At 38.6% G+C, this 26,552-nt stretch overlaps 1 protein-coding gene across 6 annotated transcripts in view; it reads right to left on the reverse strand.

Annotated features, from left to right (window-relative positions):
• Positions 1-16,112: 16,112 nt before the first annotated feature.
• The window catches only part of tox2 (TOX high mobility group box family member 2), a 127,649-nt gene continuing 117,209 nt past the window's right edge, over positions 16,113-26,552 (reverse strand). For all 6 annotated transcript variants that reach the window (XM_066702790.1, XM_066702789.1, XM_066702788.1 and 3 more), the window contains 4 exons: positions 23,420-23,500; positions 19,912-20,304; positions 18,909-19,045; positions 16,113-17,796 (listed from right to left, as the gene is read on the reverse strand). In XM_066702790.1, coding sequence (XP_066558887.1) covers positions 17,757-17,796; positions 18,909-19,045; positions 19,912-20,304; positions 23,420-23,500 — 651 coding nt within the window. In that variant the 3' untranslated portion in view covers positions 16,113-17,756. The remainder of the gene's footprint in view (positions 17,797-18,908; positions 19,046-19,911; positions 20,305-23,419; positions 23,501-26,552) is intronic.

Consider the following 26,552-nt stretch of genomic DNA (forward strand, 5'->3'; position numbering starts at 1 on the left):
ACAGGAAATTGCAGAAATGTTGGCAGAAATGCTCACAGAAAACATGCAATATCCAAAGTAGCCATGCCTGGAACTCCAGGGGTATGGAGACCAACAATCCAGACTTTGTACCTGCCCAGTCACCATCCTTTTCTTGTTCACTGTGATGTGGAGCTTGATTTACACTCACCTAAAGGATTATTAGGAACACCATACTAATACTGTGTTTGACCCCCTTTCGCCTTCAGAACTGCCTTAATTCTACGTGGCATTGATTCAACAAGGGGCTGAAAGCATTCTTTAGAAATGTTGGCCCATATTGATAGGATAGCATCTTGCAGTTGATGGAGATTTGTGGGATGCACATCCAGGGCACGAAGCTCCCATTCCACCACATCCCAAAGATGCTCTATTGGGTTGAGATCTGGTGACTGTGGGGGCCAGTTTAGTACAGTGAACTCATTGTCATGTTCAAGAAACCAATTTGAAATGATTCGACCTTTGTGACATGGTGCATTATCCTGCTGGAAGTAGCCATCAGAGGATGGGTACATGGTGGTCATAAAGGGATGGACATGGTCAGAAACAATGCTCAGGTAGGCCGTGGCATTTAAACGATGCCCAATTGGCACTAAGGGGCCTAAAGTGTGCCAAGAAAACATCCCCCACACCATTACACCACCACCACCAGCCTGCACAGTGGTAACAAGGCATGATGGATCCATGTTCTCATTCTGTTTACGCCAAATTCTGACTCTACCATCTGAATGTCTCAACAGAAATCGAGACTCATCAGACCAGGCAACATTTTTCCAGTCTTCAACTGTCCAATTTTGGTGAGCTTGTGCAAATTGTAGCCTCTTTTTCCTATTTGTAGTGGAGATGAGTGGTACCCGTTGGGGTCTTCTGCTGTTGTAGTCCATCCGCCTCAAGGTTGTACGTGTTGTGGCTTCACAAATGCTTTGCTGCATACCTCGGTTGTAACGAGTGGTTATTTCAGTCAAAGTTGCTCTTCTATCAGCTTGAATCAGTCGGCCCATTCTCCTCTGACCTCTAGCATCAACAAGGCATTTTCGCCCACAGGACTGCCGCATACTGGATGTTTTTCCCTTTTCACACCATTCTTTGTAAACCCTAGAAATGGTTGTGCGTGAAAATCCCAGTAACTGAGCAGATTGTGAAATACTCAGACCGGCCCGTCTGGCACCAACAACCATGCCACGCTCAAAATTGTTTAAATCACCTTTCTTTTCCATTCAGACATTCAGTTTGGAGTTCAGGAGATTGTCTTGGCCAGGACCACACCCCTAAATGCATTGAAGCAACTGCCATGTGATTGGTTGGTTAGATAATTGCATTCATGAGAAATTGAACAGGTGTTCCTAATAATCCTTTAGGTGAGTGTATATACTGACATACACCTTGTTATACCTTAATTAACCATAATGCTGTGTTATTGTAGATACCTTATATATTGGTATCGTGTAATGTTTCAAAAAATGATATCCCAAATCCCATAGCACTTTTCAACAGTTCATTTGAGGGGTAACCTGTCAGTTTCCCTGTGGTTTTTCTATTATATATTGTGCATTTACATTGCTTTGCCATTGATTTCTATAATTTTAAACCTCTCAGTGCTTCACTGGGATTTCTCTTTCCTTCACCACACTGTATGGTGGCATTACCATGGTATACAGTACAGTAAACTTTAAGGGTGTATTTGCTAAGAAACATGGCATCCTTAAGTAAGTCCCCATTCAGCTTGTTAAACACATCGCCCTCGGCTTCCAGACTTCCCCTATCCAGAAGAGTTCAACTGAACAAAGGCATGAACAGCAAAGAAATCCAAACACTGGTATGGATTTCAGCAAAATGCCATCCAAACTCTGAAACCATTCACCCAACTGTTACAGAGCTTTCTCAGAGAGGCAGATAAAAACAAACAAAGTCAAAGCTTGGGCCAACATGCTTTACAGTCTGCTTCGATCAGCAACCAAGAGAGATGAGATTTTTCTGCCAGTAAGGTTTTTTTGGGGGGCTGTCTGTCTATCGGGCATTACTGGCTCTTATAGTTTGGGCCATACATCTCAAGGTTATTCACAGGGCACCTCACACCAATAAGGCAACAGTGACTAAACTTACCCTGTACAGAAGTCCATGCTATGGTGTTTGGTTATCTTTCAGTCCAGTCTTCTGTCTCATCTCTGTGCCATCACAATCACTCTCCCTGCCTACTATGACTTGCCACCGTGAAAGGAAAAGTTGTATCCTTAACAAGAAAGGAAGACAGAAAGGAAATTAATTAACACTTTGGGACCCTAGTACAAGTGGTCAATGTCACACCTGCCAGCTCCACAATTGTGGGGAAATTAAAGGTATTTCAATGTATTTATTAATATAACAGGACCCTTCTGTCTTGGTCTAATGCAAGTGATGATTTGTAGAGTCCTATAAAACCTGCTGAATTGTGGTTTCTTGAGGACTTCAACTGAAGAGCACTGACCCCCAGTTTACTCCACTGAGCCAGGTTGCTGTACTTCATCTCATCTCTCATGCAGAGGCTGTCTATCTCTCTGTTCTATTCCCCGATACCCAGAAGGAGGGTAACAGTTAAACCTGTGTCAAACTTACAGCTTAGAGTTTGTTCCCAGGCACACAGGTGGGAACTTTTCTTCCAATAGACAATTTGGCCTAGGACGCACTTTTGTAGCCTGTGTTGATGCAGCTTTTAAGCTTTGCTAGATGTCTCCTGTTGACTCAGTATGTTTCAGATAGGATTTGAGCTGTAAATTAACTGTATAGAAATGACATGTTCAAACAGCATAGCTTTTTTATTTGCTTTAAAAACAGACCCATGGTGCTCTGTACCACACATCCGGAGGTCTTTTAAAGGTTCTGTGACATTGGACGTTGTATGTGTCGAAAAGTATTCACTGTAGCGACACCTCATGCTCTCAGTTCTTCAGTCAACAGGGATTTATTTGATCTAGTTCCATTAATCCAGTGGAAACAGTGTTGGTCCACAATCTCTGGTGAATAGTGTCTACACAGAAGGCACACACTGCAAAGATATATTCCTATTCACAGCAGCCAAGCCCATCTTTTCACATTGCCTGAGACATCAGTGAACACACAAAATGAACAGGGCCTTGGTAACATGGTCGAATAAAAGCAACACCACCAAAACATGGGAAATAAGGACTATGTCCCATACAGAAAAGGAATAGAAAGAAAAACATCTTTAAGGTATATTTTATTGTTATATAGCAGTATGTAGAACAAATCTGAAACATATATTTGAATATATAGGAATACATTGTGTACTGTACACAAATTTCAATATATTTCATGCAAGTTCACAATCACTAATAGGCCTATACATAAAATATAGGTCAATTTTAATCGTTTAAACATTTAATTCTGTTTTCAGAATAGATTTCAATATTTTTGGGCAGACATTTAAAAAAATATAGTTTAATATTCAATATGTCAGGATATGCATATTTTTATTTCTTTCCTATATTGGCGATGCATACATTTTGTTAATACGTTTGATGCACACGTGTGACTGCAGTGTGAACATTGTCAATTACGTACATCTGGGTGAACAGTCATCCGCCAGAGTAATACTGTTCTGAGGAGTTGCGATATTTCTTATAACCCATCACAGTGTCACCAGGGCACGGTGAGCCACAGCCCAACCTGGCTGGCACAGAGTGGCAGTCTGATACCAGACGGGGATGCCAGTCCATGGCAGGGCAGCACACACACTCACATATGGCAATTAACCTAAGCCAATCTACCTAAGCCAGATGCCTTTGGGATGTGGGTAGAAATTGTGGCACCTGGAGGAAAACCCACATGGCCACAGGGAGAACAGGCGAGCTCCACACAGACCGACACCCAAGGCCAAACCCGGGTTATTATTAATTATTATTATTATTATTATTATTATGAGTAGTAGTATCTGAAGTATAACTTTCACTATGCTGTAATTTAAAACTATATAATATTCAAGTTTTGCTTATTAATTCCAAACTAAAGGAGATTCCTTTTTATCCCTTATGCCATCATTGTCAAATATAGGAAGTGTCATCGTGAACAAGAATTAATGTGTAGAATTAGCCAGGGCAATTGCATGTTCTCCATCTTCCTGTCTTGTTTGAAGCTGCAGCGCTCACAGGCACTAGCAGATGGTGCCATTGTACAGCCAAAAGCACAGTAAGCCAATAGCCCAAAAACCCATTCATAATACATTAGACTCTTCAACCTTTTAAAGCAGCACGTTGCCAGAATTAAATCTACATACAAGCAAGTAATTTGACATTTGAGGTTAGGTTAGAGGAATAATACAAAACTGATTAACTGTACTGCTAAACGTTGCAGCGCATGCATTTTTACCAATGGTCATGTACTAAGCAGCAATTTAGCCAGGGCACCATGACTACCAGTAGATATTGCAATGTTTTAGGATACACAAATAGAGACCACAGCTACTGACACAACAACTGCCTCCCCATGCCAGTCGTTCAGACAGGGTTTAAGAATTTAAACACCATTAAAACACAGACAGCCATACAACATACACATAAAATACATAAATCAAATCAAATTACACTCTTCAAATCATTACAAAAGAACAATTCTGCAAAAAAGTTCATCAATAAAAATAATTTTATAAAATGTATGGCACGTGGATTAAAGGAGTTCTTAAATTGCTTGTTCTTAAGTTTGGGAAGCATAAAACCACAATGCAATGTCTGTACAGTAGGAATGGAGCACAGTACTTCTAGGATAAAGGATATAACTTGCATAGTGAGCCCTCACTTTTATACACTGAGCACCTCTGGGATGAACTGGAATGGCACATCCCAATGGTAGAGACTGCAGTCTAGAGCACTAGATGATGCCCTGCAGTAGGAATGGCACATGTTTACCATATGCTTTTCTCGATGGATATAAGCACTAGAATTTGGAATCAACATGATGGACGTAAATGGTAAGTCACTGCGGTGTTGTGACCTGTGAACATCCTATTGTATATTACTGAACTGATTATGGAAAAAAAAATGCATTGCAATGTAAACAAAACAAACCACAGTCACCTTTCAGAAATGCAAATTGCCTGTGTAGATAATAGAGCACCTTAAAATGTTCCTGTGAAACCAAGTTTTAGCTAAATCTTAATGATCAATTTGGCATTCTGAATATGAACACCAGGGGGCTCTGTTTATCCATGCATTTCATTGCAGAAAGAAGCATTTCTCTGGTCTATGAAAAGGGACAACCAGCAAGCAATGCCAAGGATGAGAATGCTGCTAAAGTGACCTAATTTGAGTGTGGAACAGGGCTGCAGTGCCACCCATTGTCTGGAAACCAAACTGCAGCCCAGCACAACAATAGCTGCAGCTCATTGTGCATGCAAGGCAGTGTCAAGCAGTGGCATATCCATTACTGTACTGATATTGACTGAAGCCATGGAATACACACCCAAATCAGTCTCCATTTCAGTTTTGCCCCCGTTCCTACGCACTGTGACATAATACTGTATGGTATAATATATTGAGCTTGTCTTCTCCCAAATTCAAGGCTGCACATCAAATATTAAAACCTCCATTGGTATTTTTTTTATTTTTTTTTGCTGAGGAGGATTTAAACACAAGTATGAGGCACAATGTCACATCGCTCTACAGCTTTCTCCAGCCGTGCTTTTTTGTTTCTGTTTGAACCGCACGGACAGATTAACAACAATAAATAAAATAAGGAAATCCTATTGTAAGCAAGGAAAAAAAAAAAAAACCTGTTAACTTCATTGGACTTCTCTGATTTAAAAAAATATATATGGCCAGTCATTTTAGTCTACATTGCTCTGTGTTGCTGTTTTTTTGACTGTATATATTAAAGAGTAAGGTTAAGGTTATTAAGTATGCCAGAGCGAATTGTATTTTTGCTCAAGTAAGCTTACTGGAAACATTCCATCAGCCCCCTTTATTCTTTGCAATGCAGTTATGAATTTTAAAGTAGACACATATTACTGAAGGAGACGGCTGTGATCTGAATTTTGAGTAATGCCAGGGATAGAATTGCAGGTTTAAAAATGTTTAGGAGGCAGACTGCAGAGGCGAATTAGAAGCACACTGATGTGAGAGCAGGCCATTGGATTTAAAGGGAGTTTATGGGGATGAACGTAAAGGAGTCCGATGATATCACCATACAGAGTAATTGACATGCTCATTAAAAACAAGGATGGAAACTTTACATGTCATCATTTACTTTTCCTATATGAACCATTTAGAGGAAATTCACTGGCATTCTATTTTTCTCTCTTTTTTTCTTTACAGTGATTTACCAAATACTACGTATCTAAAAAGATTAAAGTCTTTATTATCTGATGTAAATCAAAATACATTAAGGTTACCTAAAGTATAAATGTATATCTTCATCTTTCAGCATTTGTGACACAAACATGTTATTCAATCAACAAAATTGTTTTATGCAATTAAATCCCTAATATCAATGATTGTGTAAGCTCTGTTCTCATTATTTTAGAACTCTACCCTTACTTAAATTGATCTATCAAACTGTCACGTCACGTCTGTCTGGTAGCAAGAAAAACTGAGGAATTATAAATGACGAATAGAAACGTTGTTTAGGGTGTGTTTTTCTCAGATTCATATTTTTAGATTAATTTTATTGTGCAATTCTGAAAACAAGAACAACCTTTCCTGTCAATTGCCTTCTGGTTTTCGGACAGCATGTGAAGTTAAAAGCTGTACACTGGCTGAGAGGAAAAAGTCATTGTGAGATTACATTTGGGGTGTGTGGTTAACAAGTCAAATGATTTTCACACTTGTTCATAGTGCACACTTTACACACTGTTCTTTAAAACGTTAACTCACTTAACACTCGCCACAGCCCATGCTGATAAATGTTTATCTTTCGTTACATATTTATTTATACAGAGAAAGGTGGATTTGCTCGGTACTGGCAACTTTAAATAAGTTAAATGTTTGCTCAGGCTTTCTTTAGGAATGGTTTTGTTCATTTTGTGTATTGCATGCCATCACTACTGTACAAGCTTGATACATACCGCATTAATAAAACACTGCAGATCATTTATAGATAATAAGACACATTTAAATCCACTGAGTTTTGAGTGCAATCACCAGATTAACATTAACACAAGATGGCTCATTTAACAGGGTTCATGTATTTACTTGCATGTCAATTTAATTTAAGCTAAATATCTGAACTTTTTATGTGCTGTGTTGTGTTTCAGGTGATCACTGTTCGGCTGAGAGCAACACAATGCTCCACAGAAGAGCGATTTCCTAATTTGTTCTGCTACGCAGTGCAAATTCTTGCACAACTTGTGAATCTCACACACTCCTCTCATCAAACAACAATCCCAACCAGAATTGAATACATTTGCAACTAGCAGCGTTCTGTTTAAGACTGCGACCTCCAGGTTGTGTAGTTATTTATTTGTTTACTTACAAGATTATAAAGAGAAAAGGGAAACCATAACAGTACATGGAAAAAACCTGAAAAACAAACAAAAAAAAAGGTCTCTTCTGACACACAGCTGAGTCTTTGGCAGTGTCCTGACCTTTTGGGTTTAATGGACCCCAATTAATTTGAGAACTATTTTATGGGCTCACCATTTCGATGTGTGCTGTGGGTTTGCTAATAAGGAGAAACATAATGACATGAATATCTCAACACCAATACAGACGTTATACGGTTTATTTCTTATAAACCTAACCACAGACGTCCCACCTCCCACCTTTCCAGCCTCACTCTGTATCTCTCTCTGTCTTGCCGTTGGTTCAGCCTGAATCTGGAATCTTTCTGGGTAAGCCGTATCAAGATTCAAGGGCCTGCATTTTTATCTAGAGGGGTTTGAAAGAACTGAAGAGCAGCATATTGAGTCTATAACTAGAGCAGAAACATCATGGGTTGCCTCTGCAGGAGGGAGAAAGAGAAATCAATCAAAACATAAATGCTGGGATGGAGGGGCTATTTTACACTGAAATTTAATGAAGGTGTTGGTTTATTTGCTGTAGGAATATCCCTGGAATAACGAGCCACCCCTGCCCATTGAAAACATCTCTGAAGGCTTAGCTTGGATAATTGTTCAACAGTTTGGTGTGGTGCTCTCTACAGTGACCCTAAAGAGAAAACCGTGTGCCTTGGAAAGATTTATTATCCTCACCAATGTGGACGGGCCCATTGCTACACCCACACCGGCCTGGGAGAGGTGAAGACAACCGGGACCAAAAGTCATTATTCGAGGAACCTCAAAACAAAGCCAGATATGGCTCCCGTGTTGATGGGGAACATGAATAATCAGACAGGGGCTTGATGGGGGAAAGGAAGTTGAGGATTCCATAACTCCTTCCACAACTGGCCAGATCTGAACCAATGATCTCCAAGCGATGGTGAACATCAAGGTGTCCAAACTCCAGTCCTGGGGAACCCCTACACAGTTTGTTTTATAGGTGACCACACAGTCACCAGTTTGTAAAGACTGCAACTAGGTTAGTTATTAATTAGTGAAGCACATGTCATTCTGGAGAGTTCAAATGCATGTTAATTATTATGATCTATTTACTAGCAGACACCTTTGTCCAGGGTGACTGACTAGACTTCATTTGCAGAAAATAGGTCAAACTTTATTTTAAAGGCATTAACTATCTTAAAGTATTGCTTATTGTGAGTAAAGAATTACCCCGTTATTTAATATTTGGCCTCAGGGGTAATTGTTTAAATTGTTTCAAGATTAAAAATGGTAAAAGCAGTTTTCAGTGCAATAGCACAACAGAAATATATATATTTGCAATCTGTTTTACTGATGCCTCAGGTAGTCTCTTTTGTCTCAATTTCAAATCCAACAAAGGACTTCAGGGCTAACTGTTTGTTGGTTTACAGCGAGAGGGGAAAACTTTGAGTCATTGCAGTTTGGTTTTCCTCCACAATGATTCATCTGATGCCTGTAAAATATTTATCTCGCTTTCTCGCTTTCTCTTTTCAAGTCAAGGACCGAGTGGATTAGCCGGCATGAGAATTTTGGCTGTCAGCTGAGCTGGTGTTTATGCACAGATGGTACCAAACAGTGGTTTCAGAGTATAGATGTGGGTATGGTATACCCCACAGCACAACCAAAATAGGGGATGTCAACAACACACGTTTTTAGTTTTTTCTTTCGAAAAAAGAAGGCTCAGCCTCAGTCTTTGCATTTGCAGGTGTGACTGAATTGAAGGTATGCCCAGAAATGCTCTTGAGGTGCTGGTTTAGTCATCGATAAATCCCCAGGAGAGATATTAGAAAGAAAGCCATGCAACGCTGAACACACCTCCGCCATGCGTTGGACAATCATGGCAAAGAAACTACTGTGGCATAAAACTGATGGCACATTATATTCTGTAGTAAATAAGCAATGGTTAGATTGGTTAGAAATGGTTAGAAAGTCATGCATTTCATATTTTGTTTATGTTTGTATGCATGTATTTAACTTTTTGCTTGTTCTGAATAGCTCAGGCAGAGAAGAAAAATAGGGATGTATATCTGTCACAATCTGGTTCATCGAACTCCTTGTCACAACCACACTGTTCCCTATTAGCAGGACAGTGAGGACGTGTACCGAACACATTGGAAAAGTCACAGGGAGTGCTTTGTACTGCTTTGAAACCTTCATGTAAAACCCAGAAAGCCTGCTGGAAAGCATCAGTATAACACAGTGGGACAGGCTTTGCAAGTAAGAATACATTTCAAATCCACATTAAGAAATAAGACCACCACTGGCACACCATTTTACTAGTTTCCAACACGGACCTCAATTCAGATGCATCTAACTGGTGAAATGTCCCAGTGTGTCCAGATATTTTATTTTTCTCTTCCTTGAGATTACATGTATTGGTTACACTGCCCTGACCAGAGAGGTCTATTAACAGAGAGCAAGGGGGATATAAGAAGCTGACGTGCTGCTTTAGAATAAAAATAAAAGCAAGAAAGCAAGGGAAACTCACTGGAGATTTCTTCCAGAATAAGCATTTCTGGGATGCAAAGAACTGCGCACAGGGAAGTTGCTATAAAATCTGTGGATGAACTAATCAGGAAACGTGAACCAATTGCTGTACTATATATTTGCCATTGTTTTTTTGCAACCATTCACCTTAATCCGAGTTTAGCCCCGTAATGTCTGTCCACAGACTGCAGCTCAGTTTTTCAAACCCTGCCTTCAACCACAGTTTTTATTTGAATTTGTAGCCCGGAAACACACCGTGAAACCCACTTGTTTCACTTATTGTTCTTTGATCTTCGACACCTCTGAGAATAACTTCCATCCAACTTCCAGCCATCAATGAGCCTCATCCCTCCTCTCTCAATGGGCTTGGGTTGTTTAGAAATTGGCATGAACGCTTTGCCATACAGGGAAATTTAAATGCTCACCTTATCTTAAAGTGCAAATCAGTTTTAAACAGACTTGTGTACAGTTGATGTGCTGAATATGATTAAAATTAAAATTAAGTGTGATACTGCTACATTTTCTAGCCTGAAATATATATGTATTGTATATTAAATATTTCAGTTTTATATAAAAGGCATGTATTAAATAGACAAAATTAAATCACTAGATTGAAAGTAAAATGAAACAAAGAAATAAAACACCCTCCCTTACCTTGCAGCAGACAAAGGCCATTGTGGTGTGAGTTCACAGCAGTTTGAAATTATTAAGGCAATGAATACACAAGTGCAACAAATTATTAAATGAAGGTACCTGAAGGCCATGGGCATGTTTCAATGAAACAAATACTATTAGTTAATTGGTTAGTTCTTATTAGTTAAATACATATTTATTATTTAACTTGTCACATCTGCCTATAGTTCCCATTTCACATTCCAGCTAATTTCTAATTGTAGTCGATCAAGATCAGGGGAGAGCCACAATCCTACAGGTTTTACAAGTCGCTCTAAATTATCAATCACCTCATTCCTTGAACACATGGAAATTGTGACTAATAAACCACCCCTTATCTAGATTCATGGATACATAATTTTAAAAAGGATAATTCATCCCCATATATATAATTATGATTGAAATGATGTTTTCATCTGTGTCTTCCATTTATTACATCTGTAACTGCATAGCAACACAGTAATTAAAGTGTAGTAAGATCTGTAATTTATATTAAGAGTCTTACATAATTTGTATGTTATGTTAGCTTACAAGACTAGGTTACAAAAAGTAAATACTACTTATGCTGATTACACACACACACACATATATCTATATATATATATATATATATATATATATAACTGATAATTTTTTGTCGTTCGTTATTATTATCAAAACCACATGTAGATTTTAGGTCATGCCAATTTTAACCATGTCCCTTATGCCATATTGAAATAGTGAATAAGCAAAGATACATAAACAGGTAAATAAAATAAAATAATTGGGGGAAAATATTTTTTTTTTAATAAAATGCATGGTAAACAAAACTCCAATTTTAACAGATTTTTCAACTCATCACATTTGAGCTGTTTTATGTTTTGGCCTCAAAACTCAAACACCAATGATACAAAACGATACTTTGATAACCAGAACGTGAAACCTTTTTCTTGTCAAAACCGCCTACATGCTTCCTGTTCTGCTTCTGCCACAGAACCAAAGCTGCAACTGACAAGTTTTCGTGTGTTTCTGACTCCTGAGAAGGTGTTCGTGGGGACAGGGGGCTCATGTAACTACTGACCTTACTTGCTTCAGGTGGGTGGCTGGGGGACCTGTATCGTGTCACAGGGTGCACTCAAACTAAGAATGCTAAAATTAGGAAACCAGCGTAGCTAGTTTATGCAACCACAACACAGCCAATTCAGGCACAAGAACAAAACAGATTTACTGTAAAAGTGTGACTTTTGCACGTTACACCACAAGTTGTGACACCTCCGAGATGGAAAGACTTTTCACGTGACTTTTAAACAGGTTTGAGGTGTCTATAATGTGGAACACCCCCCAAATAGACTAACTGCCTCTTTCCTCCAATACCTGAGCTAACCTTTCCATTCCAATAAACACTGGGGCACAAAACTTCGATACTGACACAGGAGCAAAACAAAGTATGGTGAATAGGTTACATTATTAAGCATATAGTTTCAGCCATTCCAGAATCTAGAAACTTAATAATCACGTCTATTCCCGAAATGTCATCTTCCAGTCATGTTTCTAAGCTGCCAGTCCATACATAACTTGTATCCCAGTGAAGAGAACGCCATTCATCAATTGGCTGAAGGACATGAAGATGAATCTTAAACTGTCATTGGCTTCTCAAGTCTACTGCAGCCTGACAGCAAATGGTCCCCGGTACCTAAGAAGCTTCTGTTATTGGAATACAAGAGTAAATGTGCAAAACGACATCCTTCTGTTGTGTACATCCTCTGAGTGATGCAATGTTTTTCACTTGCACGGTAGATATTTAGCTCCAGGTCATGGTTGAGGCACTGGATTCATTTTCTTTCTCTGTGCCAACCCTCCCTCTTTGAGCAACAAGGGCACTAGAGTGGATTGTAGACTTTCTTGGGTACAGTAATATCCCCTTTCAAAATGCCTCTGGGAACCTTAATTATACCTTCTGTTTCCCCACATTTTCAAGACTGGGAATGCATTTTTGACAACGCAGGAACCTTAAAACAACAGAAGGGCTTCACATCTTTCTAATGATAGGATACCCAATGCAAAACCTGCTTGAAGGGGATCTACTGTAGCTGTCAGCATAGTCTGTCAAACTTTGCCTTCAATGGCTTCTTAAGACCTTCAAGTACCTACATTTTATGGGACTTTTCAAGACTGTAATAGAATGGATTTTCATATAATGTGTGTCATATAATGGTAGAAACTCTTTGGGCTTCCAATTGTTAAATAATGATCTGTTTGCTGACATTATACAGAAAGAGATGCCATCTGCACATGAATAAAACATACGGCGAAGGTGCAGTTTGAACATTGCTTTAAAAAAGGGAAAAAAAAGCTTCATTTTATATACAATTAGGTTTTGTGCTATAACACTATAGCTACCCAGCAGATGTCAGACCAACTAGATACTGTAAATTATAATGCATCATTTATTTATTTGAGCTTATGTTGGATACACCAGGAGTAATTTCCAAAAAAAGCAATTTGCACATTGTGCAGATTTGTCATGCACAATTAGACAGTTTATGAACTAATTTATGAGGACAGGATCAAATTTCATAGAGGTCAGCATCAACCTGAGACAATTATTACTGCAGCATATTGCAAAGCTGCAAGCACCCTTTCTTCTGAGATGGGGAACAATAAAAGAAAGTACATGAACTGATAAATCTGAAAGTTGCTGACAATCACCCATAATTTAGGTCATATTTTAAAGTACGTTTCAAGATAATTAATAAAAGAACCTCAAATGTAGGTATCACATTAACCTTTATTTCACTGCGTGCGTGTTTGTGTTTTTTAAATTCAATAAGTTAATTCCAGTTAAAGGCCTGACTGAATGCATCATTTCGCTGTTTCCCTTTAATGAAATTGAAACAACCTTTTCCTGTCATATTACTCCAAACAGATGCAGATTTAATAAAATAAACAAATGAGTAACAATTTCTACTTACCAGTGATTATTCCACTTTTTTTCTATGTTGGACTGATGTGAAGGGCGTATAAAACCAACAAAGAAACAATAAAAACTGTTCTGAAAAATGATGCTCTTCTTAGGAGAGCATCTTAACAACATTAGCAAGTAGATAGATTTTTCTTGCACTTTAATACAACCACAGCTTAATATGAGGAATCTTCTTTGTGAATGTGGTGCCTGAGAGGAACTTCATTATTTATAATTGCTGAACATAGCTGTGAGGTTTTTCACAATACAAAACAACAACAAACAATAGCAAATAAAGCAAATTAAATATCCATCCTAATATCATCCAATAACTATGGCAGTTCTCAAAACATATCCTTCCTACGTAAGCATACGAGCCATTATTAAAAAGCATTTTTGAATGTAAAGTGATTGACCTCACAAATGCCATTACATTTATTAACCTAAAGCATGGCTGCCAGCAGATTAATAGAATTTTTGGCTGCAAGCTTAAGTTATTGTTGGTGTGCAGTAATTTAATGGTAATCACTTCATGTTTTGCCACTGCATAATTTATAACATAGAACTGTGGTTTGTCAAAATAGGTCATTATCTAGCCATGCTTGCTCCTTTGTAGCAACTGTGTTTCAGCTCATAAAATACCATTTAAGAGTGTATCATTCAAATCTTGGTTGATTTTTTGTGGAGGTGGGGTTCATTATTTGTCTCAACACCTCAAATCATACAGATCCCCAAAGAGTGCGTTTATAGCCAACCTTTTTGTTTTTGGGGGGGTCTCTGTTAAGCTTTTGAACCTCAGTAATTCAGGTACGGCACCTTCCTCTCAAGTTTCTAATGAAATTGTGTGTAGGCTGCTCTGCGATAAGGAGACATGGAAAGAAGTCATTAATTTTTGTAATGTGATATTTTGGCCCCAAAGAACTGTAACATTTCCAGTATTATTGTCAATGTCAAACTATTGTATGGTTAATATATATATATATATATATCCCACAATGTAATTAATAGGGTTTATGCCTTTTCTTCACCTCACTGAGAATCCTCGAGGGATTTTTTCCACCATATTTCATAGGACGTCTGAGGAGTGCTGTGTAGCTCTTCCTGGAGCTCAGTCTCTCATGCAGCAATAGAAGTTGAGTCTCTGTGGTCCTCATGTGGTTGAGTTCATCCCAGATGTGTTCTATTAGATTCTTCAATGTCGATGCAACCCTGCGGTTTATCATTATTGTTCTGCGAGACGTACTCGGTAGATTTAAACAGCTTAAAGAGCAAGAATGCGTACTGTATTCTTAGCTAGGTACAGAATGTATAGGGCAAATATTTGTTTTAAATATGTTTGAGTAAATAAACAACATTAAAAATATATACAGTTGTTCTTGGTTGATACAGAATGTGTAAATCCACACCACCAGGAAAAAATATATATATAAATAAACATCACACGCTAAATGCACACATGGAGCTCCATATGTTGAAAAATCAGTCACACTCAGGAAGAAGGTGGAATGAATCATCTCACTCTTAAACCTGCATCTCTGACAAAGGGAAATCTCCCATTAATTAGACCCATTTGCTCATGAATTTGAAACCAGTATAAACATTGTGATTAAAGAATGAGTAATGAAATCCGGAAACAAATACCATTTGAAATTATAAACAAAAGAACCGAGCACCGGCCCTGGAGCGGGAGGGCAGAACTGGGCATCATTAACTGTGTGTGTGCTCAGCCAAGTAGCAAAGCAGCTGGGTTCTGGTTGTTTAATCTTTGCTGAACTGCTGCTTCTTTAAATTAAAGAAGGGGATAGTCTGCTTTTACACCAGGAGACCTGTGGGGCTGCAGAAATAAAATATACACACTGAGGGACCAGAAAAATAATGAGCATCCTGTCTGAGACCTGTGCATTACAAGGATCCCTAGTAATGGTCTTCTCAGCTACCATGTAAGTATGTTAACATGTATATCCGTGGCACTGGTATAGGAAATGGGTTCTGCCTACTTTTATTGTGGTGGTCCTGCTCTCCTGCAGAGTCCGGTACATTTTTATGACTTGTTTATTTATCATTTATTTTTGTATTTATTGATGAGAATGCACAGTGCGATACAGGTTTATTTGATGTTGAAAAACACAATCTATTTGGATGTAGCCCTTGAGTAACCCTCAGCTCTTCTGACACAGTATCAAAAGCCACTGCAGAGATATAACTGCTAGTTAATTAATTGCCCCCAAAACTGTGGTGGCTGACTAATTTTCCAACAGCATTTTTGTGATTTTTGTATTGTTTCAACAGTCTTCTGCTTGCCCATGATGATGTGTTTTGTATTTGCTCTGTTTCATGTTTGGTGTTTTGTCACTAATGTTTTATCTCTGAGTAACAGTTGCTTACTTTAATGTGTCAGACATCTGTACGAAACAAGACATTTGCTACAGCAAACAACATGAACGACCTTCCTAGCTAGCGCAACACACTACAAAAAGAAGAATGCACAAAGGGTCCACTTTAAACATTTTATTACAGACAAATGAAAATAAAAGAAGCATTGTGACACAAAATGAACTCGCTGGCCCTGAAACAAAAGCACCAGCGACTCAAAAGATGTAAAAATAATAATAATCAACCAAAAAAAAATTAAACAAAAACAAGAGAGAAAAAAATGCACCTTCGTAAAAACAAGCCAAATTTTTTTTTTTACTTCATATCGTTCATAAATAGATAGGAACCAGTCAATAAAATTAAATAGAAGATGGGCAAATGGCTGAACAAATAATAATATTATAATGCAGTACAACAGATTTAGAAAAGAAAGAAAATCCATCACTGGCTTTACAAATAAAAGAAGTACATTTGGCAGGTTTATACACAACTCATGTCTTCCCCCTAATCTGTTCCTTAAAAACGTAAAAGTGTGCTACAGTGAATATAAAATGTATGTCTTAGAAAGTAAATGCATTATTATTTTTTATTTTTTTTTCCACAAAAAATTATTCAGAAGGATGAGTTCAACACAATTCTAAAACACCTATTAAAACTACTTGAAAACTATAAACCCACTGTTATGTTTATCTTTAGTAACATTTCACATTTAGCATTTTATTCACCTGTACAAGTCGTGTTGGGGACTGAGAGTCAACCAGACCGGGAGAATAAACTAAACAAGGGGCAGAACTTCGGTTCTTCACAGCCAGACTCTTTAAGCCATGCGGTCTGAGAAACAAGGTGATTCTTTTTTTAATTTATTTTTTTAAATCCGGATCCCTTCATTTTGTGAGAACACTAAATCTCATAGTCTTTTTTTCCTGGGAAAAAACGCACCAGCGAGCACCGTTTTTAATGCACGATTTAGTGTGTTAAATCCTTCACTGAAACCACCTGCGTTAAGTTGTTCAAATTTACAAAAAAATAAAATAATTAAGTACGTTAAAATCAAAAATAAAAATCAGGAAATACACACATTATTAAAAGAAAAAATCTGGACTCACGATGCTCAATTTGATCCCATAAAAGTGATATTTACAATCACACTGTGAAAGATCCTCCTGGACAGGTCTTTTATGATACAAAAAAAAGGTTGATTTCTTTTTCTTTTTTCTATTTTAATGTTTTTTTTTTGTTTTTTTTTTAACGACAGCACTGACTAGTGCTCTCTGTAACGCACACCACCTAACTGTAATAGCCAGCCTTAAACAGGCAATCTACACCAAAGCCTGTGTTGAATCTACAAGCATTTACTTCCCTAGAGGAACTGTCCATGGCAAAGCTTGTGGCAAGCAAAACCAAAACAAAACAGGTTTTAAATAAATACAAATCCCCAAATAATATCATAAAATTGAATCAAAAAAGAAAAAGGAACAACTTTTTTTTGTCTTCATATATTAAAGCTTAATGACCCCCCCTCCAAAGAAGTAGGCCCATGGGTTTTGAGAAATCAGAAGAGTGCGGTTACAGGCCCTGCTGGAGGCCTGCGTTTCTAAGTGCTTGGCAAAAAGGCTCACTAAGTAGTCTTTAGGACTTGCTTGAAATCCTTCTAAAAAAAAAAAAAGAAAAACAAACAAACAAAAAAACCCAACAACATCAAAAATAAGAAGTTATAATGCGGGGAGGCTCCCTGGTGTCTTATCTTGTCAACGTGCTCCAGCTTCAAGTGAGGTAGAGTGGTTTGTCCCTTGGTATCATGCTGCTGTTGTTGGGGGGGAGAAGAAATCATGTTTACTGGACGACACTAAACGCCTGCTTTGTACAGTAAGATCAAAATCTTGGAGATATTGACCTGGTGACCTGCTAGGATCGATTCAGATCAATCTCTGCGGCTGCCTTTCCTTGGCTCGGATCATTATGTCTCAAGGCCATTCGCTTTTAATTTAAAGAAGCCCAAAAAAATAAAAAATCTACTAAATAGAGGCACTTCTACAATGAGGCGAGGGTGAAAACACCACTGACTCCCAAACCTCAGCAATAGAGCTTCTACGGAGATCCGCTTCTTTCAGGGAAGAGGAAAAAAAATGACAAAGGAGGTTTCCTTTAGCAAACAGCACACTGGAGAAATATCTAAATCAATTTCAGCCTGCTCTCATTAGGTAAAGGGAATCTCCACCCAGCCCATTGCTCTCCTGTCATGGCGAGGCTGTTACAACACCTTATAATTGTTACAACAGAACTACAGGGCCTTCTCTCCATTTGTCACCGAGAGAGAGTGTGTGAGGCCCATCTGTTATCTCCCTCTGTCTTCCTCAGAGCCCAGGACCCATCTGGGAGAGTGTGGAGTCCGAAATGGGAGTAATTCCTCCACTTCTCTTCAGCCCTGTTCCACAAAAAAAGTGGACTATTCTTCCCTTATGGGAGTCGAATGACTTATATCTCCTCTTAACTTATATTTCTCTGGTTCTCAAAGGTGTGCATCTTTACCTCTAACCTCTAAGTGGTCTGTGAGCTGATTCTGTGCCACCATGCTGCCGTATACTCCAGTTGGGATGGTGGCCCAAGTTTCTACTGCCTGACGAGAGAGATGGTGCTACTGGAGTTGAGCACTGGCGGGGGGCGGGGGTTGTGGAAGAGAATTTTTATTAAGGAAACGATACTGATCAGCATCCAGAGTCAGCATGGTCGTGAGAAATATGTCAAATGATCCCTGCAGGACTCCCTATGACTGTTTTGCTCAAGGGTACTTGCAGACTCTGGAGAGATGGATTTCAAAGCCACAGTGGCCTTTGGGAAAGTGACTAGCTTTTGTGTGATTTCCAAAAAAACATTCCCTCTAACCCAGCCCACATACAGCACAGGCGTGGTGGTTACCTGCAGTGGTTGACGCCGCACTCCCGATTGCAGTACTCGCTGTCCCATTCTGGATTCTGTCCCCCCACCGGGTTAGAAGATCCTGGAGACTGGGAGCCAACATTGTTCTGATACTCTGACTGAATGTGAGAGAAACCCTGGGAGAAAAGAAAAGGAAAAAACCTTTGTGTTAAGCCCTATTCTGTATTATTTTAATCCTTTTAAAAGGCTAGCGGAGTACCTACTGTATCAGCATTGCTGTCATCTCTGTGGTTCTTTTCTTTTTAACATTGTTTCCTACATTCTCGAGCAGAAGTGCTTATTATACAAGACATGACAGCAACATTTCAAGTAATGCTGTTCCCGCCTCTGTCAGGTGCAAATGATGACTAGGTGACTGATCCACAGCTCTGGCATGACATATTTCTTGACATGAGGAATTTTCTGCTGTTTATTAATTTATTTTAGTCTAAAAACAGATTGATAATAGCCAGTCCACTATTTTTAGCAACATGAAAGAAAGAAAGATATTATAAGAAGCAGATACTATACTATAATATAGTTTTGTAATATTATTAATACATAGGAACTCCTATTTTGATCTGGGCACAAAGAAAAGTAAAAAGGTAAATCATAAAAATATACAGTGACTTACCCAGCAAAGACAAAATGCCTGATCCCACCCCCGCATCACTGCAATTTAATTAATTTATGGGAGCAGATTGCTCCTAGCGCACTAACCGATCCTTCAAACTGTTTTCCAAAAGAACCGAGGCTTCATGTTTGTCATTACAACTGTATCTTTGTACACAACTGATATTTTCTTTTGTTAAATGTCTGTTGAGACTTGGGCATGCCGATCCCCTGAGGACACCCCTGGGAGACACCGTTTTGATGACAGGAGGATTTCCTTCTGGTAAAACATTTCTATATATACATTTAAAAAGCACATATATGTGTGATGAGAGTTTTCCAGATACATGTGGATAAGTGAAGTGGGATGTGCGCTGAGGGTCTGACTAACCTGCTGGCCTGGAGGAGGTGAGTGGAGAGAAGCCTGGAGCCCCATCTGATGGGAGATGATTGGCTGCGACTGGACTTGCTGCATGCGGATTGGCTGGTTGAGGAGGGAGCTCTGGTGCAGGGAGAGCTGTTGGTGCAGAGGAGGGCTGATCTGAAAAGAGGAGGGGGGAGAGGCACTCATGCTGGGCAACATCTGCGACTGGCTCAGGGTCCTGGAGAGGCTGTGGCGCTGGGGGGCCCCGTAGCTCTGCAGGTCAGACAGGGGGAAGGATCCCGGGCCCAGGTACGTGGAGGAGGGCTGGGGTGGCACGCTGTACAAGGGCTGTTTTGGTGGCATCATGTGCGAAGGCTGGCTTGTTTGGGCACTTTTCGTCTCCACCTGATCGCTGTAGCTCTGCGGACACGCAAAACAAACCAGAGACGTGGTTTAAAGTCAGAAACACACATAAGAATCCGACACACATTTTCCTGTTGTTCTCTGTGTAGCTGCTTCACTTTGCTCAGTAGAAAGGCAGTGACAAAAGACACGTGGGAGAAAACAACATCAACACAGCCATTACAAAGAGGGTGTTATCTTCATTGATGGCTGGCTATAATGGGCTACAATATAGCAGAAGCAATCAGATGCATCGCAACATTCATGCCTGAATGTGATACATATTTTCTTGGCTAGACTTGGAGCATATGTTGAACTGAATTATTGTATTAATGTGTTTCTCCGGTGATCCCATTGGGGCCCGGGTGTACTTTAAATACCCTGGTGATATCCCCCCCCCAACTTTTATTAACTGTCACAATCGTGATCATGATCTATCAGTGTTGCTTATTTTGTAATGGATCTCATTTGTATGAACTGTATGAAAGCTGCTGATATGATCGATAGATACCTAGATGGATGGGTGAAACTGTGAGCGTGTATTTTGCAGTTCAAGAGGGAAATGAGACTATTTGGGATGAGAATAAATTGGATGACAAAATAAATCACCCAGACACGCCAAAGTTAAATATTAATATAACCTGGCAGTATAAACAAAATGTTTCTTTGCAGTTTGTTTTTGGTCCCCCCCCACCCTGGTGCTACATTGCAATGGAAACCTGTGATCACATCCAAACACAAATTAACATTAAAATACCCAATGCCTTGAAAAGCACGCACACATCAATACTTGTGCAGGGATATGCACAACCAAATAAGCATTTGATTTGATGGAGGTTATTTTCACAATTTTCGAATTGAACCAAATTTCAGCCTAACATACATCTCACAATGTAATACTTAGATGAAGTGCGGTAATCAGTTGTATTTGTGTGTCCCTGACAGAAGATTATTAGACTGTGCTCGTATGCAATACCGCACCCGATGTATGATGAATATTTGATTAGTCAAAATAGCATTGACTCAACTTTCAATGGTTTAAAATTCCTTCCCCTCAGAAAATATCTTCTCAGATCTCAATACGTATTCTTACCTCACTTTTATTAACACAGATTAACCACACTATGCAGGATCCTTTTTTTTCTTCAAATGTATGCAATTCAGAAATTAAAATCCCTTGTGCTGACTCCCTAAAGGTATATCAGTTCTGCAGTTTTACTCCTTCTTCCCCCCCTTCACAACACTTTAAATGGCTGCCAATTTACAGAAACATCAATCATCTGTTTGAATTACAGATTTGACAGAATATTTAATTACGCAAAATGACAGATGAGATTCATTCTTAATAAATACTGCTATGGGAGCAGGCTGATGAATAAACCATTCAGGCTGCAATCATGCCTCTTGTTTTTGGGGTGTAGTAAATTTAACAGAGTCATAGAGACAGAGATAGTGTGTGTGTGTGGGTGCATGTGTGTGTGTGAGAGTGTGTGAGAGAGAAAGACAGAATCTGCTTAGAGATTATCTTTGGTTTTGGTAACTGCAGCAGGAAAACATTGGTGCATAATTCAATATTAAACCTCAAAAGAGCACAATTGGTTTCAATTAAAGCAATCGATCTGTGCATAATTAATGTAATTCTTTTTTACTATGTCGTTTTTTTATTTCTCACAATTCCCCTGATTACAGTTTATGTCGTTTTGAGTCCCCTAAATCAGAAATACTCAAAAGTTGTGACTCCTACATCTGCCGGTTTAATTTCAGACACTAAAACACTGCAAAGTAAAACACATCGACTGTATCAAACAAACGAACCTTTATCCCTGCTCTAGTGAAAAAAAAGCAAGATGTGCTTAGCTTTGAACATTAAATTAAATCATACATATCATGTTAGAAACTGTTTCATTAAAACATAGTACAGTAATATAAAATGCAGCAATTTTGTTTCTTTATAAACAGTGCAAATCTGTGCTGTTCATTAATATAGTACTTTAGTCTTTATAGATTACCTGAAAGTGCACTTTAAATAAATAATTTGAACACACAGCCCCGTGTTGTATTTTCCATCGATTATCATGTTTATTTCGGTTGCATGTTGGATCTCTTAATTGTTACCCTAAATGTCATTGCCTATCAACATAAATCAAGACCTCATCCTCAATTAAAAGGAAAATGTAGTCTTCCTAATCCCTAAAATGGTTTGGATGAATGATTTTGATGCTTTTTTCAAAACAATTATTGCAGTTATTAGTAATTGGAAACGTGTATGGAAGTGTAGGTTGTAGAAACTGTAAAACATCAAGGCTGTTGCTTTGAAAATCACTCCAAGGATCTCTTCTTGGAATTTAACTTCTTGAGATATTGCAAGCACTGGTGGAACCTTACTGAGGCTGAGAAACTTGTAAGAAGTCAAATTAAAAAACTGATCTGAATAGTAAGTCTCCACTCAAATCTGAAGTGCGTTGGCAGTATTTGTCAAAGGACAATATTTGCTGCCAAACATGAGCAGAATAAATAACAATGGATTGTGCAATATCTACACACCCACCCGTCAACACCAGTTATTAATAACTTCATTTACTGTTCATCTGCAAAAATAAAGCATCTTCCGCGCTACACAACAGGCCCCACTGTGCTAACCCATACAATTCCATACCATCGCACAACTAAAATCATAAGACCACCAGTGGTGAAACCCTATTTAATAAAGTGCTAACCTCATGTATCACACTCACTGGCTGAGAGCGTCTATGCGTTTTATTCCATGGGAAGTATGTTATATAAGCCCTAGCTTAGTATGAGTCTAATTTGTATTATAATGCACTGTTATCAAAGCCCAAGCAGCGGACGTTGATCTGTGGTTGGAAGCAGGGGCCAGCCTAAGTGACAATATTTATTCCTCTTTTGAAAGTAGCATAAAAAGCGACCCCATACGGGTTAATTTATACTTTTGGTACAGTGCATGAATCTTATTCCTTCCACCCTGGTGAAGGGAGCCTAATTTTGTACGGTCTTGTTGCAGCACAGTTCTTATTGGACTGCACCTCCCCTGAGATTAGTGAGGAATTCTCCATCTAATTTATCATCGCCATATCTGCGCTGACCCTTGTATATCAAAGACACAGCCTGTTACCTTGGAAACCAGGCTGGCTCTGTACGCGGCGAGAGCCTTCAGGTACTCCTTCTTGGCCGCCTCTGTTTTCCTCTTGTATGCCTACAGAATGAAAACAAAGCACAGAGTCACAAAGAGGAGTCGGGCACACAATGTAGGCCCCTGTCCCCCCACATTAACCTGGACACAAGTGGAGAGAAGGGCCCTGTCTTGCAGGGGGAGACATCTTTTCCGTTTATTTCACTGTTGGTAAATATTCTTTCAAAATAAATCTGCCTCTCAAAGCATTTTATACTTTTATATAATATAAACTGTTATTATTAGACTAATTATTAAATTATTAAACATTATTATTATTATTTATATATAGGTGCTCTTAAATCTGCATGCATGCAGATGCATGGTGATGTTTTATCAGTAATATATGCAACAGTCTTTGCATAACCAATATTTGCTTCCCTCCCTTAACTCCGCCCATATTCCAGAACTGTGTCAGAGGTCACAAGGTCATATTCTATGAGCCTTTTTGCACTTTCTGGAAGAACCATTGTTTACATACATCAATGGTTTAAACTGACCCCCAGGAAGCAATTTGCAACTTTGGAAATAAATAAGCTGTTTGGGAGTCCTGGCAAATACTCAATGGTATTGGTACAGCTGGGTTCACTTGAATCCTTTAAATACAACTCAAAATAAAACAGGTGTAAAAATAGGACACTTTTATATTTGTGGATTTGATAAAACTGACAAACGTACATACACAAGCTGCAATGTATATATAACTGCTATACTTTAATAATTCTCAGAAATACATATGCTTTAACCCCTATAATGAGGGCCACTACCTAAATTAAATGGCTAATGCTTTTGTGCACTGTGTTGTATCTGAGTGGTTTTATTTTTTTTCCAAGGACAGTGAGTGAAAGACGAAAGATTAGTGAAAGATGAAAGACCTTAAAAAGGACAAGTTTGATTTCCCCTCTGCCTTTTTTTTTTTTTTTTTGGCCATTTAATTTCTATAGCTTCAACTTAAAACACGGCATTAATATTTTCAAATAAAACTTGTGACCTTAAGTCTCTTCACTTAAATATTGATAGAAGCGCGCTGCCTTTTAATGAACTCCAAAGTACTCCCAGCAGTTTTAATTTCAAATTCATTTAACACAGCTAATGATTCACAGAACGACGGATATTTTTAAATAAATTACCATGCCTAAGGATTTCTAATTATTCCAAAGTGAGTGGATTCATTAGCAATTGAAGCTGTCGGAGTCTGGAGGTCGGGGATGTATTAAAAATAACTAAGCTGTAAGGAGCATATGTTGTGGTCGTAATCCTGACATCGGGGTGTCCCAGTAGAATTAGCTGGTAATTGTACCTTAATGAAATGTTCTTGTTTGATAACCAGTTAATTAAAGAAGACAATAACTCCAAACCCTGCTGACATGAGCCGAGCAATTACTGGGGGCTTGTGAAAAATGATAGAGAGGGTGCCTGGTTACAGCAGGTACACTTCACAGAAACCTTTTCCCTCCACCTTGCTGAATGAGAAAGAGCCCCGCATTGGGAAGACCTCAGAGACAGCTGCACTTGAGAATACAGATTTTTTTCCTTTCTTTTTTCTCCTCGAGTGCATTTTACTTAAATGCTGGCAGAGCTCGAGAAAGAGAGACCTTCGCTTATATCCTCTGTCGTCAGTTTACAGGGCACTTTGTGACACCTCAGAGTGGTCTTCTTCTTATTTGTCACATATGTTGATATATAGAGAGGGTAAATAGGGAAGGTTGTGGCAAATGCAGCCATCCCTATGTGTTGTGTGACGGGTCATTCTTCCCCCCCCCCCCCCCCACGTTTTTGCTTGAGTAATGTTTTCCTTATCAACATTCGCTGTCTGTCAAGTCCACCGACTTCTGGGTTGCTCTACAATTCTCACCCATATGGAGACCCTTTGAGACAGCCGCCCGCTGACATCACTTGCAGTCAATGAGTTTCTCCAGACTGTTACACAAAGGAAGCGCATATGTAGGCCTTTCTCTAGCATCTTAGTGCCATGTCTGGGTTCCATTGCAATTGTAACTCCATCATTTGTAGTTAATCAGAACGCATAGCAATCAGTAATTGTAATTGTAGATAAATGTTGACGTGCCTCTGTGAATGTAATTCTCATGATACTGTGTAATTCATATTCTCAAACAATTTGAATGAATATATAGTCACTAAGAAACATTTATCTGAGATATGAATGCATGCAAGTGTGGAATTGTTGCAATTATAACTGCAGTCACTACTGCATGGTTGGAATCAATTGTAGCTAAGTGGTTGCAATTCGATGTCCAACTAAATAAATCAAGTTGTGAGCAGTAGATCACAGACAAGTTATTTAGCAGCAAAACTAGGCTGATGAATATCACTACGAGTTTTTGGGAACTCCTCTACGTGTTCTTTTAAACGCACAGTCATCTAATCTTTTTTCGGTGACATTTGATGAGTCTGTACCTCTAAACGCCGAGGCACCCTTAAGTGTTAAAGCTGAGGAAAAGCAAAGAATAAAGATCGGTTCCCTTGGAAATATCAACACCAGAAAACAATACAATAAAATAAAATGAAATCAGACTAGATTGCAAGATGGAAAATAATGCACTCATAAATAAAATAAAAACAAATCAGGCAAAGTATGACCTTTCATAATAAGTCACTGAAAACCAAAATTAGTTTTCTCCTACTATTCTCATTTACTAAATGTGCTTAACATAAACTCTGATGAAAGCCTTTTCACACAGAAACACAGGCAGGCAAGGCTATGTTGCCAACAGATATCTCTTTAAAAACACCAGTTTTTAAGGTTAATGACTATCTGACTAATTTCTGTATATTTTAAACATAAATCCAAACAATACATTTAAAAAAAAATGACATTGAGTAAAATTTTTATTTTATAAAGAAAAAAGAAAGAAAGAAGCCGCATAATTTCTCTCTATTTGACTGTACAGTGAGGCGCAGAAAAGCATTGAGAAACATTTTGACATAATCAACTGTGGCAGAATTTCATCCCCCTCTCTCGCCATCCATTGTGTTTTTATTGTTAATCTAACCCTTGTGAAGGGCTACGCAGAAGAATATACCAGAGCTGAAATTAACAGGATACTTATATTGG

The sequence above is a fragment of the Amia ocellicauda genome, chromosome 4 (genome assembly GCF_036373705.1).
Source record: "Amia ocellicauda isolate fAmiCal2 chromosome 4, fAmiCal2.hap1, whole genome shotgun sequence".
NCBI classification, from domain to species: Eukaryota; Metazoa; Chordata; class Actinopteri; order Amiiformes; family Amiidae; genus Amia; species Amia ocellicauda.